This window comes from Aplidium turbinatum, chromosome 4 (genome assembly GCF_918807975.1).
Source record: "Aplidium turbinatum chromosome 4, kaAplTurb1.1, whole genome shotgun sequence".
Lineage (NCBI taxonomy): Eukaryota > Metazoa > Chordata > Ascidiacea > Aplousobranchia > Polyclinidae > Aplidium > Aplidium turbinatum.
Window position 1 is genome coordinate 34,049,145 of NC_137475.1, and position 18,340 is coordinate 34,067,484.

The 18,340-nt window shown below is 37.4% G+C and overlaps 1 protein-coding gene across 1 annotated transcript; it reads left to right on the forward strand.

The window, feature by feature from the left end:
• The first annotated feature begins 1,660 nt into the window (after nt 1-1,660).
• On the forward strand, nt 1,661-13,294 carry LOC145768533 (spermatogenesis-associated protein 20-like). The gene is made up of 16 exons (XM_082580043.1): nt 1,661-1,824; nt 2,962-3,181; nt 3,823-3,966; nt 4,123-4,182; nt 4,594-4,732; nt 6,501-6,631; nt 7,485-7,664; nt 7,770-7,868; nt 8,290-8,394; nt 8,487-8,679; nt 9,076-9,244; nt 9,884-9,998; nt 10,166-10,259; nt 10,787-10,986; nt 11,327-11,407; nt 11,726-13,294. The coding sequence occupies exons 1-16, from the start codon at nt 1,736-1,738 to the stop codon at nt 11,903-11,905; spliced, it is 2,199 nt and encodes a 732-aa protein (XP_082436169.1). The 5' UTR covers nt 1,661-1,735; the 3' UTR covers nt 11,906-13,294.
• The last annotated feature ends 5,046 nt before the right edge of the window (nt 13,295-18,340 follow it).

Sequence of the window (18,340 nt, forward strand, 5' to 3'; positions counted from 1 at the left end):
GAAAGCTGCGGGTGGTAGGTTATTTGAGTAAAAAATGATCCATCAAAATTATCCCAGTGCACAACAAGTGAGTTTTCTTAAGAAACGCAACTAGCCTATTTATTCTCACTGTTGGGTTCAGTGAGTTTTTAAGAAACGTAAATGTTATGTGAGAATTACGTTTTGTAGAGAGCTAAAAACAATGGAAATTCATTCGGGTCCCTACAGTACAAACTGACGGTACGAATTGTTCATGGTACGAATTAGGTTGCATCCGAAGGTTTCCGATTCCGATTGTTAAGTATTGTTACCGGGGAAGTATTCCATTCACTAGGTGCCGCTGAATGGAGAGCAGTTCTGAAATGCGTTGTTCAAGCGCACACCCCCAGAGTCGAACCAGGCAGCGCAGCGTGATCTTGAGCCGAGCGCGTAACCACGGAGCTAACGGGGCAGACACGATACTTTGAGATTATTTCTAACCCTTACTATGTTCGTAATTTACTTGCAACTTTGCAAACGCAACCAAAAATACCAACGCTCATTGCTCACTAAAAAATAATACTGGGAACACAGTTAGTATGTGTTGCCAAATCCTCTTTAAATTTCGAGCAGAAATTTCTGCACTTATAGACAGCGACGCAGCGTGCAGGAGTCGGATTTTGAAATATTTGGGAGCCGGAGTCTTGGAGTGCGGCGCAGTGAGACAGGAATTAAAGTCTGAAATTCTGGTAAAAATAAAATCTAGAGAAAGAGAGATGTGAAATCTAGTTTGTTATGGTGTAGTCGTTATGGTCTATTTGTATTTTTTATACCTGCATCGCAATAATTTCGCAACAATTCAATTGTTTGTTAGAACGCAAAAGAAATTATATTGTAAAAATAAAAGACAGCTACAAAAGGAAAAGGTGGCAGAGACTTGGTGATTTAAGACGTACTGGTGACTGGTATAGCCTAGCCCTAGGCTATATATCGACTGTCATGGTAAAAAAAAAAACAACAAACAAACATTGATTGTGGTTTGTGATTTGCGATCTGAATGGAGCTTAAAGTCAATATTGCCAAAACATTAAGAGCAAGAGTGCAGTTTGAAGTCACAGACGTCGGAGTGGAGCAAGTGCCCAGAAAAAAAAAACCGGACTCCGCACACCTATGGCACCTCTGGCTAGGGTGCTGGTATTGCTAATTGATTGCCAGTTGGGTTTTGCATTTTTCGTTTTTGCAGCATTTTGGGAATCGTAGTTGGATGTATTGTATGATAAGGTTTGCCCAGGTCTTTGTCAGTAATGTGTATGTAAATAATGCAAGAATTTATCTTTTTCTTGTTGTCGAGTTTATGAATCTATTTTGGGTTTTTAAACTATTTTTGTTGTAGACTCTTGTTTGTGAGTTCAGATTGACCTAATTACGGTACTCTTCAGTTTAACTGTTATTATTTCTGACCATCACAGCAAAAACAATACATGTCAACATACAAACATAGTTGCTTTTTCACTTCATAAATATAGGTTACACCAGCTTAATGTATATTTGACTTGGCTATGTGAAGCTGATATGGACTCATTATCTAGTAGAGATAGTCTAGCACTCATCTATTCAAAATATAGTCTAAATGACAACGTAATTCTGTTTTCTTTCAGCTTACCTGAAGTAGGCTATGTGCAGGCAAAGCTTCATGCTAAATTTGATACCAACACTAAGGAATTACTCTTTTCTATACCCAAGGTTATGTGTGTTTTCGAATGTAAAGTTTAATAAGATGAGCACTGCGTCTGAAAATAACCCAAACCGCTTAATAAATGAACAGTCTCCTTATTTGCTGCAGCATGCTTACAATCCTGTTCAATGGTAAGTTAATTGTTCTATGCAAAGAACCTAAAGGCTTGTTTGCAAAATTCTTACAATCTATACACCTTTATGATGTTTTACATTTTTGCGTTTTTCTTGAGATTGAACTTGTGGTTTAACTATCAGTATGCAGAGACTTAATCGGTTCTGGAAAGATATGGTGTGTACTGTGTAGTGTATTTTTTAGTGCTTGTAACCTTTTTAAGCTTCTCATTATTACTGATATAATATTACATTACAATTTGGGTAGAGAGGTTGCTTTTTTAAACCATAAGAAGACATAATCATTAATCAAGCAACAACATTACATTTAGCATGATAAAAACAATAAGCAAACGTTTTAGAATAGGTATTTGAATAAGCTTAACTGAAGATGATCTAGGTGCTAGCTGATCGAAATCAATTTTTAGCTGTTTATGATTGAACTGACTCGTGTGTAATAAATTTGTTTGTATTATAGGCTTGAAAAGGGCTATATGACTATCTGAAAACATTTGCTTATTGTTTTTATAGTGTTGTTGCTTAGTTATATATAGCCTATATGTCTGTTTAATATTACATCAAGATAATTGTTTTTGATTTAAATTAGTGTAGAATCTAAAATGTGTCATAGATTGTAACAACTTTCATTTACGGATTGACAACCCCTTGAGTTTTGGAAGCTCAATCTTGGCTGTTTAGATGCAAAAGATTTGACACTGATGCAGGCCTGGTTACTGAGGTTGACTAAGTGAATGATCAATTGTTGTAGCATTGTCGATTCAAGTTATTTAATCCACTATTTGTCACTGAATGAAGAGAGGCCTTTGAAGTGCATTGCTAAAGTGCACACACTGCTGAAACATTCTTACTTAACTTCCTTATTTCTTTGTTTATAAAGTGATTTTTCATTATTCTATTGAAGCACACTACACTATTACACAAAAATTTCAATTACAGTATATATATATATTAAACAAATTTAATTTCAATGTACATTTATGTTTTAATAGTAATGGTGTTGCAAGCACAGTAGTGCTTTTTAACCATACATGATAAATTATTTATATTATAAATGTATACCGGTATGTTTTATGTAAACTCACTAAAGCTTTGTTAAAAGTTTATTTTAACCTAAATATTTTCTTATATATTCAGGTACCCCTGGTGTGATGAGGCCTTCGAAAAAGCACGGATTGAATCAAAGCTTATTTTTCTTTCGGTTGGTTATTCGACATGTCACTGGTGCCATGTGATGGAGAAAGAGTCATTTGAAAACAACGAAATAGCCGAAATATTGAACAAAGACTTTGTCCCCATTAAGGTTGACAGAGAAGAACGTCCAGATGTTGACAGGGTTTATATGACATTTGTGCAGGTAAAAATATTAACTTTTATGATTGCTTTCCAAGTTTTAAGACTCAAACTATACCAAATTCTGATTTTAATGAACTCTCATAAAAATCATAATCTCGACCTTTTATTTATGTTAGTGATGGCAGCAGATCATAAGTGCAGTTTTTACTAAGCTTTTTTTAAATAAAATACAATAAACTATACACTATTAAATAAAATACAAATACAATAAACTTTTTTGTCGGCTGCATAGCCAAGTGGTGAGAACACTGGAACGGCAATCGAAAGGGCGCCGGTTCGACACCACTCAAGAGCATGCGGCTGTGTCTGTGGCAGGACACTCGAAGACATGCCTGAAGGTGGGTCTGCTACTATTCGGTGAGTCCGATTTGGTGAGTTTCTATCCTCTAACCCCTAACCCAAACCCCTAACCCTAAAACGGCAATGATAATTAGGCTACGGTACCCGATAATTAAAAAAAAAAATTGAAAAAATCCTCCGTTAAGGGATCGAACTCACCGAATCGGACTCACCGAAACGGGCCATTCCGCTGAAGGTGGACACAAAGATTGGCTTCCTTGCCTTCTCGTCCACTTAATCTAAATCTTCAACCACCGGGTGTAAGCCTGGATACGACAAACAACAAATAAACTATTTTTTCAGGCTACAAGTGGACATGGTGGTTGGCCGATGAGTGTGTGGCTTACCCCTGCACTTAAGCCGTACATCGGGGGAACATATTTTCCACCCAATGATTCTAATCACAGAAGAGGATTCAAGTCTATACTGAAAGTTATTGCTGAAAAAGTAAGACAATCTGTCATGCTTTTATTATTTTTTTATTCAGCCATTATATTTTGGGTAACATTTTAATCTTCTGTGTGGCATAACAATACAATTCTTTCATTTTGAATTGCTTCTATGTGTGTATTTATTGTCTTACAAGGTTTACTAATTTTATAGTGGAATGAAGACAAAGATTCATGCAATGCAAGTGCTAATAAGATAATGGATTCAATTCAGGTAAAGATTCGTTGGCAACTGCTGTAATACTGTACACTTGTACAGTGTACAACTGTACATCGATATGTGTTAATGTTTTAATTACAATTTGCGACATTTTTTCACAGACTCATATATTTTTCCAAAACGAAACTTCGTCACTAATTCTTTCATTAAAAGTCTTTTGAATTTAACAGTGATCTAACAGCATATGTGTTTCAGTCGGTCAAAAGAACGTACTTACATTTATGCAATGAATACTATTAATACTACAAAATGTGCTCAATGCCAAGCAAAAAGCCAAGCAGATCAAATCTAAATTTGATGTATTTAGATTTACGTGTTTTGCTTTATCAGGTATAGGTCATAGCTTCTGCAATCTGCATGCATTTATCGATCTTTAACAAACTAAAAGCTTGCTCGTGTTTCCAGAAAGCAGTTGAAGTTAAAACTGACGTTTCCACGGAAGTACCCCAAATATCATCCTGTGACAAATGCGCGGAACAAATGCTCCAAAGGTTCGATGAAGACTTAGGTGGATTCAGTGGATCTCCAAAATTTCCACAACCAGGTGGCTTGCTAAATTATACAATACGTATTTAATTATTGCAAGTGATTATATTTACGGTGTTTTTCATCAAGGTGTGTATCAAAGAGCATTCATTCCGTGGCAGTGTTGGCAGATAAGGTCTTATTTCAAATTTTGAAAAGTTTTGACATGTGGAAAAATTCCCTAGTTAGGTTTGCTCTTTTCCCAGGACTTCAAAATTTCTCAAATCACAAGTTGTTGTCTTCAACGGCTGTGAAGTTGTATAAAATTCGGATACAATTCCATATCTGAAAACACTCATGGCCAAAGGCGTCGTAAATATAGCCACTTCCTTATTTATTACGTGACCATAATGGTAAGGTATGATCGACACTTGAAGATTGTCAATTCGAGAACTATCAAAAGCGTTTGAGTATGTCCTCTAAAAAGGCACTTTAATGGAATGCATGAAGGTAGACATAATTGGCTTTCTTGCTCCGTTGCAAGACATATATCTGGACAAAGTGGAAATTATTATATGAATCTGCTATAGCCTATCCAATTTGAATTCCTATGAAGACATTGCTTTAAGATTAATATAGTAGTGCGTATTTGTAAAAGACGCAAAAAATGTCTCTTGATACGCGCCGTCGTGTTTTTTTTTTCCGGAAATTTACGCATCCTTGTTGTATTTATTCCAAAGAAGTAATCAAGTTGTTCGTATAACTTTGCATGTGTGTATGTGCAGCACGATGCCTTTCTTTTGCTACAATCATGCTACCAACACTATCGCACTTAAAAAAAGGGTATTTCCGCCTGGCTACTCGTAAAACTTATTTCTTTTCATGGAATATCAAATGTTCTCTACTACTGGGCGTCTCGAATTTAATATGTCTTAAAGGGATACTAAAGGAAAAACCTGACTTGGCGATTTTCCACGCTCTTTCTGTTTAACATGCTACCATAAAACGATTTTCAATAAAATTTTGCCCCATTGCGGTCTGACCACCATTGCGCGCGTGCTTTTGGCAGAGCTTTCAAAACGAGATTGGGCTTGAGCAGCGAAGCGTGCGACTGTACAGTCTGCGTCACTAGAGACTAGCAATCAGCTGATCTCGCAATAATTGTTACTGCGGGCGATTTGACTGTAGGCTATGTATGTTGTATGTACATCAAAACATCAGATTTCAACATCAAAACATCAGACAGTTTGCTCAAAACATCAGATGTGGTAACGTGGCTTTTGTTATTGCTGTCTTTTGTGACGTATTCTCGAGCAGTGTTTGCACTTTTGGTTATTTTGAAAAAAAATGAAAATAAATGAAACATTGGACTTTGGGCCTTGCCAGCGCTATTGAAAACAATTTTTTTTCGGTAATTTTTCTTGAAATGTATTCTTGAATGTTCAGTTTACGCATTTTAATGCTTAATTCCCGTTTGAAATTTTCATTTAGTAGGCCTTTAACGCAAAGTTTTTAGAATCAACTTGACAAAGGGTGGTGGCTCAATGGAAAGATCTACGCAACCTGCAAACTTCAAGCGTGAATTTTATTAACTTATGGCCAAAACTGGACTGACATACAACTATGATAAAGCACTGTAGTTGTACACTACTTTAACAATTTTATATTAAAAGAAAGCGTTAATTAATGGTATTTATTATTGATTAGTGTCATTTCACGTTGTTGTGTCCATTTTGATCTAGCATGCTACTAATTACTGTTTATTATGACTTCCCTTAATGAGTAGTTTATGAATCACATGCCTTTGAAAATTCTTCAAACTCACGCTGCATGCTTTTTCATTTTAGTCATTTTCAACTTTCTCTTGAAGTATTATTCCTGCTTTCCTAACACGGAGCTGGGAAAACAAGCATTGGCGATGGTCACCAAGACATTGTCGGCCATGGCCAACGGCGGAATTCACGACCACATTGGCTACGTAAGTTGTTTTTGTCGTATCCAGGCTTACACTGTAACTGTCATTGAACATTTAGATTAACTGGACGGGAAGGCAAGGAAGCCAATCTTCGTATTCACCTTCAGGCATGCCTTTTAGTGTCTTGTCGAAGACACAGACGCATTCTCTTCCGCAGTGTCGTACCAGCGGTTTTTCGTCCGTTGAACCATGGCTTTCACCGCTCGTCTATACAGCCGACATACTTACAGAGAGCTTGTTCACTGTCCAGGGACTAATTCTCTGTCCATCTTCGTTGTATTGAGGCAAAGTTTAAACAGATTACCTTTTGACAGAGATTTGGTTTAAGCTTAGAACTACAATCTGAAATGAACTGATATTCATTTTTGTACACTGAAATCTCGTTATAATGTCGCAAAAAAGGGTTGTGTTTTTTACAAGGTGAAAGCTAAAATTCTTAATTTAGTAATAATTATTGAAGAAATCAAATAGTTGGTATTAAATGACTTATATATTATACTAAACGTAATTTTAAAGGCTCGTGTATAACTCAATAACCATAAATCGCATGCATGCCACGTTGGCCGTGTTTTTTTTTTAAATGGATGGTAGTGGGCCCTTTATTTTTGCCAGCAATGTCTTAGAAGTTATCCTTTTGAATGTTCAAATAATCTTGTTGCGGTCCTTGAAGTTTTTTTGAATGCCACGAAAGCCAAATCTTTCCCAGCTTGAACCAGTAGCCCTTAAGTTGCGTTAATTGAGGAAAATGCTTGCAAATATTGAATCAACGTCAAAAGGGACTGGATTGCTGTCTAGGTGACTTGCGCTGCATTCTGCTGTTGTTAAAGAACACTAACAGAAGTTATTTGTCTTCAAGGGGTTCCACAGGTATTCAACTGATCAGTATTGGCATGTTCCTCACTTTGAAAAGATGCTTTACGACCAAGGCCAGCTCGCTGTAGCGTACGCCGATTGCTACGCCATCACCAAGGACGAAAAATATAAAGACACGTTAGAAAAACTTTTATCTTACATCGAAAGAGACTTTAAGCATCCAGTAAGTTCTGTTTTTCGTTTAAAATTCCGATTGTTTTTTGACACTTCATCTTACACCACACGCAATCAGACGCAATTTAATGATGAAATTCTCATTTATTAACAGGCCGGAGGATTTTACAGCGCCGAAGACGCCGATTCTTTGCCCACTGCGGATGACTTGCATAAAACCGAAGGGGCATTTTACGTTTGGACGTACCACGAGGTTAAATATTTGCTTTTAAAAAATGAACGAATAACAGCCTTACAAAGTGACGTACAGTGCTCAGCTCACATCTCTCTCAGTCGTAACCAAGATCAACAGAAAGCCGATTCATAATGCGTGGCATACATTTGTATTTTTTTCTACTGCCTTTTGTCAGTGTAGTCGAGACACTGACACACATTTGTATCCTGAAATGATTTGTGTGTATAATGTTTAGTTATCTTTTTAGTTTTGACGTTAGAGTTAATGTATCTGCTACAAGTTTGATCTTGACAACTTTCTATTTTTTCTGCTTGGACTTCATTTTTATCATTTCTGTTCTGTGTGTAACCCAACTTCAGACTGCCAGGCCTATGTCAGAGTGACAAAGGCTAATCGTATAGAATGGAAACTTAGGATTATATCACGTGTTCTCATTCAGATAAGAAACGTCCTGGGTAGTGATGTTGTTGGCAACGTTACCTTAGCGGATATAGTGGAAATGCGCTACGGGGTACGAAAATCTGGAAATGTTTCTTTTGATCAGGTGATTTTCTGTTATTGAATGTAAACTTTCTGTGTCGTTTTTATGTCACATAAGGAAAAATTAACGCTGTTTTGCTTTGCCGCGGTCGTTAGGACCCACACGGGGAACTTAAAGAGAAAAACGTCTTCATCATTCGTGCAACTATTGGTGAGATTACCGAGAAGATGGATTTAGCTCCCGAGGAAGTATCGCAGTCTCTTGAGTCTGCTCGGAAGAAATTGATGGAGGAAAGAGACAAACGGCCCCGTCCTCACCTGGACAATAAAATGATTACTGCGTGGAATGGTGAGATGTTTTCACATTCAAGTTGGTCAATTTTGTATGCATTTTGTATGAATAAATTTCCTTATTCGTGGTTAAGAAATTTGTTTTGATGTGGTTTGCCTACCCCAAGTAGGCTTGTTTGAAATAAAAATATTTGTTTTCAGACAAAATACCTTGTCTTAGTTTCGTTTCGAATGAAACTTTCTCTTGAAGAATTTTGTTGAAAATAGTTTATTGAATAACCATTTGTTGGAAAGAACTTTTTTCATTATCAAGGTTTGAAAACAGTCCCTTTCATTTTTGATCATTGCTACAGAACAGTGCGTTTCACAACGAACTGAATCTGTGCACCTATTTCTGTATCTAGGCTTTTGTTTGCACATTGTGAGTTACTTCACGACTGTTATATAATTTCAGCTTTGATGGTATCTGGTTTCTGTCGAGCTGCCAGTGTGACGGGAAACAAAGACTACGAAGCCACCGCGACCGCAGCTGCGCGGTTCATCAAGGAACATTTGTATAATAAAGAAACAAACACTCTTCTCCGGAGCTGTTACTCCGGCGAGAACAACACCATCGCGCAAATGTATGCTTGTTTGCATAACCTCATTCACCCAGTGCACTTTACTGTAACTCAAAAGGCAAATTGTTTTTCCCTGTTTTGTGTGTCGTTGAAAGAATAGGTCTGTAGACAGTGTATCAACGTCTCAGTTTGGCGCAAATTGTTAATTTCTGAAGTACGAGGCACGCAGCTCTGCTTTTCCATCCACATTAAAAGTGCCAATTTGACAATTTTTTATCCTTTTTACAAGCTTGCTTTCAACAAAAAACCAACCCCACTACTCTTGTATAACCCATAAAAAGTACATTATTTTGTAAATCAGGGAAAAACGTAATCTTTCTTTTGTGGCGGATAAGCCAAAAGCGGATGTAGTCTTGCATCCCCATGATCTAAAATCCCCATTATGAAGGCAAATTTGAAAATTTAATTGAAACTGGCCATTGCCATTGATGTCACAAGCCTTATTTGTGCAATGTTTATTTGATTTTTCTTTCCTCAAAGTCGATAGCCTTTCATTAAACAACATTTATTTTTAATGGTATTCAACGAATTGTTTTAACGACTTTTAAATTGAAAACCGGCTAACGTCACACGAAAGTGCGGAATGGTTCAACCCTAGATTACTGTTTACATTACAAATATTGTTTGTTTGTTTGTGTTCAGAGGGACTGCCATAAATGGATTCGATGCCGATTATGCTTACACTGTGAAAGCGTTTCTTGACTTGTATGAAGTAACTCATGATGATTCCTGGGTGGAATTAGCCGCCAATTTGCAGGTATGTGTAATTTTTACTTTTGAGGATAAGCATTGTCACAATTAGTCAATTTGGTGATTTGACATTTTCCTGTTCATAAAATCTTGAAATTCTATTGCTTCGCTTTAAGCCTTCTTTCATATTTTCTTTATCCACAGTTCGCACCGCTAAGATATGTTTTCTTTTAGAAAAAGCTAACTGAGTTGTTTTGGGATGCGGAAAACGGCGGATTCTACAGCGTCACACAAGCGGATTCATCTATTCTGCTCCGCATGAAAGAAGGTAAGGTGTTCTTATCCACCGTCCGTGTAAAGGTCGTTTAATACGTACTGTACTTCTTTTTGTGCAAAGACACGCCTTTTCTATCTACGAAATCTTGTTTTCACGGTGTTTAACTACCAGTAATGGAAAAACATATTCATGTTGCTTTGGAATTGTTGATAGTTTACTACACGCGTAAAACCAATTCTCTCTAATCTATATCATTATTAAAAATAGTTTTGAATTAAGAAATAGATTGGATGTCTTTGTATCCCTTTGAGATCCCAATTGATTGGTATTAAATTATGCGTCCGGTTTTCTGAGGCAAAAACATTGGTAAAAAATTTACCAACATGTCAGAAAACCCGAAATTATTTTCAACAAAGAACGACGTTAGGTAATGGGCAACACTGTAGGTTCTGAAAAGTTCAGTCATTTACCCAGGCGTCTGGAAAGCAATATTCTTTTTTAACTGGTACGTTTGCGAAGAATTGTAGGTCGTTTCGGCTCAGGTACGGAGTGTTTGCAACGCTTTCTTTTTCTATCAGATCAAGACGGGGCTGAGCCAAGTGCCAACTCGATCTCTGCCGCCAACCTATTGCGATTATCTGCTTATCTCAACAAACCGGAACTGCGGGAACAAGGTGAAAAGATATTCAAGGCTTTTTCAACCAGGTTGACAAACTCACCATTTGCATTGCCGGAGATGGTGTCGGCATTGCTGTGGTTACTACAAGGCCATAAACAGGTTAGTTAACTTACGTTCTTCTCCGACTGTGCCTATTAAATTCAGGAGAGTTGCCATTTATTTTTTTATTCAATTTTTGTATTGTACTGCAGCAGTGCTGTACTTTTTGGTTTGTGTTATCTATTTTTTTCGTCAGTTGGTCGTTATCTGGGAGTTAGTCGGAAAACAGCAAAATGGACGTAGATTTTTGTTTTTATTCCTTGTGGCAGTGCCTTGTTTTAAACTAAAGTAAAAATCATTGCTTTTTCACTGCCTGCCAAATCGTTATTACGTAACTTTATTTGAACCAGAAAAGTTGTAGTCACGTTAAGACTGGAAGTTATGACGCAACATGTTGCAGATCGTTGTTCGTGGCAAGGCTGAAAACGAAACCACGCAAGAGTTTATGAAGTATTTGAATTCCAAGTTTTTACCATTTAAGGTCAGTGTTGTCTCTGTGCTTTCTACTTTTTTAGTAACAAAATGACGTAACCTCGACTACGTAGCCGAGTGGTAAGGGTTCTGGTACGACATTCGGAAGGACGTCGGTTCGACACCCAGCGAGAGCACTCGCTTATCTTTAAAAAGACACTTGGTGACATGTCTGAAGGTTGACACGAAGATTGACTTATTTGGGCCATTCGGTGTTAATTTAAATCTTATTGGGATAAGCTTGTATACGACAAAGCAATTGAAAAGACATGAAATTGTCTTATAATTTAGTCTATGTGAGATTTGACATCTTCAATTTTCTGTGCAGATTTTAATTCCACCTGAAATCAGTTCCCCTGATAGTTACCTCTACCGCCATCTCGAGAACAATATATCCGGCTTGATGGAGTCTGGTGATGACGATGAAGAGCCTAAAGTTTTTGTCTGTGAAAACTTCACGTGTCAGTTGCCTGTCGGAAATATTTCAGATTTAAAAGAGCTATTATGACGTCACACAACAACGAACTGATGTACGTTGTTGGTTTGTGGCTTGGTTTCTTCAAATCTACAGATATTTTAACTTCTTTTTAGTTCAGAAAATTATGATTTATTACCTTATGCCAGCGGTTTTCAAACTTTTTTGATCTACGGCACACCCAAAGAATTTCGGAATCTATCGCGGTACATTGCCTTCCTACGTGATTGTTTTTTGTCGAAATAGCGCTTTTCACCCACGCTTTAGTCGAAGCTGCTACGTTGAACAAACTATAAGAGGTTTTAAGCTGTATTCTAATCAATGTATGCCAGTAAAATCATTTATTTTTACTGCAATGCGAGCAGTGATGGCAGGGTGGAAATTCCTGTCCACGTGAATTCGCATTGCAAATAATTGTCGCGATACTGTCGAGTAACTGATGTAGACATTTTTGGTGGCAGCTCCGTTTTGCAAAGGTCTTATGATCAAGCGATCTATGCAGTTTATTGTCGGCAATTTATACTTTAGTAGCCTACCGTAGCATGAAAGCAAATGCTCTCTTCTAAACAAAGGCGTCACTTTGCAGCTTTCCGCTACGGCCGCAACATATCAGACTTCGCGGCACACTTTCGACCCTCTTGTGGTACACTCGTGTGCCGTGGCGCATAGCTATGGAAAGCTCTGCTCTACAGAAAGAACTTTAGCCAACGTTTAACCGCACGCCTTTGCAAGCTACTTCGTAATCTTGCATGCCTTTTATTCTACAGCAACCAGGCGCGGATGTAGGAGTTTTTTTTGGGGGGGGCCAGAAAATTTGAAAATGAATTAAAAAGTAAGAAAAAGAAAAAACAGCTGTGACCAACCAGTGGCGTAGCCAGGAGTTTGGGGGGTTTGAAGGCCGGCGGGCGAAGCCCGACGGCGTGTTCGCCAAAGGCGACACCCAGCGGCGGGGCCATGCGGCACCCAGGGCCATGCGGCACCCAGCGGCGGGGGGCCAGCGCCGCGACACCCAGCGGCGGGGGGCCTGGGGGACCTCCCCCAGAAAATTTTGAAAAATTACTTTGAATTTGGTGCATTCTGAGAGCATTTTCAACAAAAATATGGGTATAAATATTCCTGTGAAATGGTGCTGTCCGGTGGCATAGCAAAAGGATAAGATCGTGTTTTTTTCGGTAATAAAGCTAAGTCTCTATGTTTTCTTGTTGCTAATTCCTGGCTGAGATGTTTGAATGTTTGGTATTGGCAAAACTCGCTCTTTTAATGCAGTTTCGCTTAAAACTAGGCAAACTTTGTTTTAGAGACATGGAGACTGAAAGCATCATTCTCAATATCGTGACGTCACACGCGTGACAAAGGGGGGTTGTAAGTCCGCTGTGGGACTAATATCAGCTGTTTAGAAGCATATCAAACCATTCAACAATTTCTCACCAAATTTCGGGGGGGGGGCCCGGGCCCCTTGGGCCCCCCCCCCATAGATCCACGCCTGACAGCAACCGTCGCATGTTTTTAATCACATATGATTAGTGGACTCACAGGCGATTTTGAATTGTTTTTCTTGTAGTCTACTCTCTACGCAGCATGTCAAGTGTTTTCTGTTTATGAAATTTTGTGCAAGCTTTGCAACACAGTAATAACCTTTGGATGCGACGTATCCGTTGTTTTAAGTTGAAAATATAGGCAGCATTTTCCGAAAAACACTGACTACTCCCATTTAAAAAAAATAAATGATCTGTATCTTATGTAGCGAGTTCTTCACAAGATCAAAAATGCGTATTGTCCTGACTTCCACACTGTTTTCTATGTGATTGGGTGGCCCAGTTCATACGTAATTTGTTTTGTCATCATCGTGGTTCTTTTGGATCAATCATATTACGACGACTGCTGTTTGGTTTCGAACTTTGCTTTTTGTAAAAAATACACGACATTTTTGAGATGGTTTAGTAAATTTTTGAATTCATTTGAGTTTGTGTCCATGTGATGTTGAGGTAGGCCTATAGTCCTATCATTACTGCAGACAGGACGCCACTGATTCGACCTTAACGTCCCCTCAGTGCACTAATTATTACCTTAAGTAACGCAGCGTGGTGATTTTTCCATTTGTGATACGCAAGGAATCACATTTGAGTAGGCTGCTGCACTTTTACCCATCTTACGAAAGTGCTCAAATTGCCAGAAAAGCTCTAAATACGGCCTTACGTGATTTAAGCTGTTGAATATCGAGCTTCTGTGGCAGGTATTTACATCATTTTTTACATTTCAAATAGCCAAACAAACTGAAATGAGAGCTCTAAAACAATCGTGCCAGAGGGTAGGATCGGTGGTGGTACCTTCCGATTTTCAATAAATTTCCAATATCTTAGGCCTAGCCTACAATAAGACAAAATGTAGGCTACGATTTGAAAATGTATAATGTGACTCCACTTTCACTGAATAAAATTATTAGGCTATCAACAGTGAAAAACAAACGTAGTAGAACCTTCGTTTGGCGGCATAGCTAAAACAGAACTTTGCGTTTTTAATTTGTTATAACTTTTTTACTGGAAGCCGTATTGACCTGAAGTTTCCTGACATCACTACATTTTTAAGTTAGATTGCGTAAGCCAAATTTCAGAAAAAAATCTCTACACGTCTTTCGGGATAGAGGGCCAAGTTGTTTTTCCACCATTAACATACGGCATAAGTAGCCTACCCTGCAAGTGTACTATCGCATGTTTTATTGTTTTTGAAGAAATAATGTTTTGTTATAGTAAAAACATACAAACCAATAACCAACTTATTTATAGTTCATTAACATTCAACGTTAATTTAGGAAGCTTTTTTCTTCATTTTTCCAAACAACACATGTTGTCTTTGCATGTGAATGTTCGTCGTAAACAGGTGGGACGCAAACCTCACAGCTTTTCTTAGTTTTACGTTGTATCCACTTGTTGTCTCGGCAGACATAGCAATTGCTAGCAATCATCTGAGTAGTGGGTTAAAACGTCCGGGCCAATAAAAACCTTACAGAAAGTATAGGCTAAGCTAACCATGATTGTCATGCAACATGAAGGTAGCCTACAATTGTACCTATGCCGCCTATTTCAGTAGCGTAGCATTGTAAAATTATGCCGCCTGACGAGGGTTAAGCAAAAGTTGCAGCCTACATAAACATGTCTGCTGTGGTTGAAAAAAATATCGATAATTTTTTTTTATTAGGCTATGTTTTATGTATTCCTCCACTTTACGAACAAAAAGTTTGTTGGAAAAGATTTTGTTATACAAAAAAAGATAAATTTTTTGTAACATCTCGTTAAAACATTTCGTTAAAAAAGAAACGACGTGAAATTCTGATGTAAACTAACAATAATCAAAATGTTAGTACTGGAGCCGTCAGTGATTCTAATCTATCCCGTGAAAATACTGTAGGTTTTAAGAAAATAGTTTATTTTTGTACTTTCCAGCTTTAAGCGAACAGTTGTTAAACTTTTTAAGCTCAAAATGTTGTTGTTGTCAGTGTCACACAGAGCAAACATATCGAACAATACTTTCGTTTAAAACAGGTCTGGAATTTCCAGCAAAAGTCACGAAGTCAATTCAGGTTTTTTTGTTTCTTCAATACTTTGACGAAAAAAGGTTTCAGAAAACATTTTAGCCCACATCCGTTTTGAACTTCTGACAAGTTTTACTACTATTTGCCTGCTTTCACTAAAATATCGTCATATCCGCTTTGGAAGCAAAAAAAGATTGTTGTAGTATTTTCATCTTGTTAGCCTTGCACTCTAACTTATTGCTGTGAAATTGTAAACACATATAAATTAATTTTCATAGCTGCAGAAAGCTTTGATTTTCTTAAAACTACAAATAAGATTTTAGTTACACACGGAATTATTACAAAACAACTTTTCTGCAGTAATTCCTACCGCTAAGTTTAACGTTTCTTTGTAAAAGCTGTTTCACTAGAAATAAAAGTACGCAAGCCAAACGATGACTAAAAGTTAAGCATGCATTACTTCCGGTTTCCGTTGGTAGTTAGGCCACTCCGTTGGACTATGGATAGCTATTGGCAAGAGCTTATAGCCTATGGTGTGTGACACAACTTTGCAAGAAACAAACTTTGTGTGATGCACAATATTTAAGTGATATCATAGTTGCATGGTAGTGAGCTTTTGGCAATGATAAGCCTAGTAGGTATTCAACCTACCCAAAATGTTGAGGAGAAATATGTAGGCTACAACTCATTAAAGCACCCTCATTGTTAAAGCCCCTAAAATACAAGAACAAGTTATTATAAGTGGCATCTACTTGACTTTGTTGGCAAGTTTGCGAAACAAACAAATTTTTCAACACAATTTTCACAAATCCAGGAAAAAATGTGCTTTATATCAATCTGATTCTTACAATTTCTCTAGTTTCCGCATGCACAATAAATACACGAAATTCGGTAAAAGCCCTGCATTTTTATTTCTTTATATTTACTGTATGATCAGGGGTGTAGCCAGCACAAAATTTCGAGGGGGGGTAAGCAGATAAGTGCAACAAGTCAGGTGCTGTAACAGAGTATTTTTATTCAAAATGTTTCTGGCGGAGGAGGGGCAATTGCCCTGTTTGCCCCCCCCCCCCCCCCCCCCCTTGACTACGCTCCTGTGTATGATTGTTATATGGGCGTGTTACCGGATCCAAGTTTCAAGAAAGTGCGAAATCATAGTTTGTGAGCAAGTGTAGCCTACTTCTCGTTGCAAAGCGTCGCTAGTATGAATCGAGGCTAAATTTGAAAATCTAGTGACGAATGTGGAGAGGGGTTTACGTCATCTGGTGAAACTATGCAGCAGAGGAATCGATTTCCGTGTCTCGTTACGTTCGATGATGTCATAATGGTTGCTAGCGTGATAAAAAGTCAATGACTATTATTGCCTAACAATTGGTAATGTCAGTTTAGCGAGTAGCAGTGTGGTGATTATATCTTTCTTTTAAAAAGCATTGTGGAATTTACTAACAGTTAGCCCTGACGTTGAACTAACCCTTCACAATTGGAATGTGGATTTTAGAGCTTATTCATAAGCCGATCTGTAGTTAAAACAGACTTTTTCAACAGTCGATTTGTTGAGGACGAATGCAAAAAGTTTTTCTGGTAAGTTAGTCTGATGTGATGAAACCAATTGGTAGATTGTGTAAATGAATAAATCATATTTATATAAGCAGGCAAGTACATAAACAACAAATGCAGAAGTCTTTGTCATAGTCACTTTATTTAGACATAATTAATTGCGCGTTTTTTAAATAAGGAAGTGAAAACTTTCCAAATGCGTAAAATGAAATAAATTTGTTACGGATACTGTAATGAAAGTTTTTCGAGCTCGTGAATAATATTTCAAAAATTTAATGATGTTTTCTAATGTATTACGCAATACAAGGTTCGAGAGTACATTTCAATTTCAACATAATTGCACCGTAAGCTAAGTCATGTTTATTTCATTGAAAGCTAAGCTACATACAGAATACTGTATCACGTTTCCTAACTGCGAACCAACATTACAGCACGTCTGGTTATCAAAAAGTACCATTGGATACGTCTTTCAATTCAATGATACAGAAAAAGTTTGTAAGTTAAATCATTCCTTCAGTACGCAGCGTTGTCAAATTAAATGATGCTACTGACGAAAGTTGCAGCAAGCTATTCTTTGTGTGATTGCAATTCAACCACGAAAGGCAACTGAAATGAATAGAAACGCTTATGCAGATTATATTAAGGAAATGATGCAGACCTTCAGAGAGCAGATAAGACTTAGCATCTAAAGTTTGTTGATCAATGCAATTAGTTGTTAAAGAAGGTTGATGCAAGAGCTGAGGTTTTCAACTTGCATGGCTGTTATCTAAGCCTCAAAATGTTTTGCAAAGTTAAATAGTAAGAAAATATGACAGCGTAAGCCGTAAGGAATCACACATACGGTTTCATACATTTTGGTTATAGTATTTTAGCCTTAGGTTATTGCAATGTTTACCAGACGAAACCCTTACATTGCTTGAGGAGCAAAGGTTCTTTGAGGAAATTAGCCTAGATCTTTTTAGGAAATTTTTCTATTATTTCTGTAGCCTACTGTATGATGTATCTGACTGTTTTTGCCAGCTTTTGTTCTTTATGGAGGAAAAAATAGAAGTGCAAAATGCGTTAAAAAAAATTGAAGAAGCACCAGTCCACCGTATTTAGCAAATAAGGCTATCTTAGTAAAAGTTTTTACTGTTTACTGTAAAAGAGATGAACAGGGTAGCCTATCTTTTTTTTCTTAAAACCATCTGGTTTTACAAAAACAAGGCCACTTTTATTTCGAAATTTCTTTGGCTGTTTCACTTGGTCAATTCACCACTAATGGTATGTGGAAAAACATTGTCAAGATTTTTATATAGTTTAGCATAATGTGCCACCACGCCATCTTCCTGCATACTTTGGGTTTGCACATGTATTTTTATGAGCTGTTGTGTTTTATTAAAACG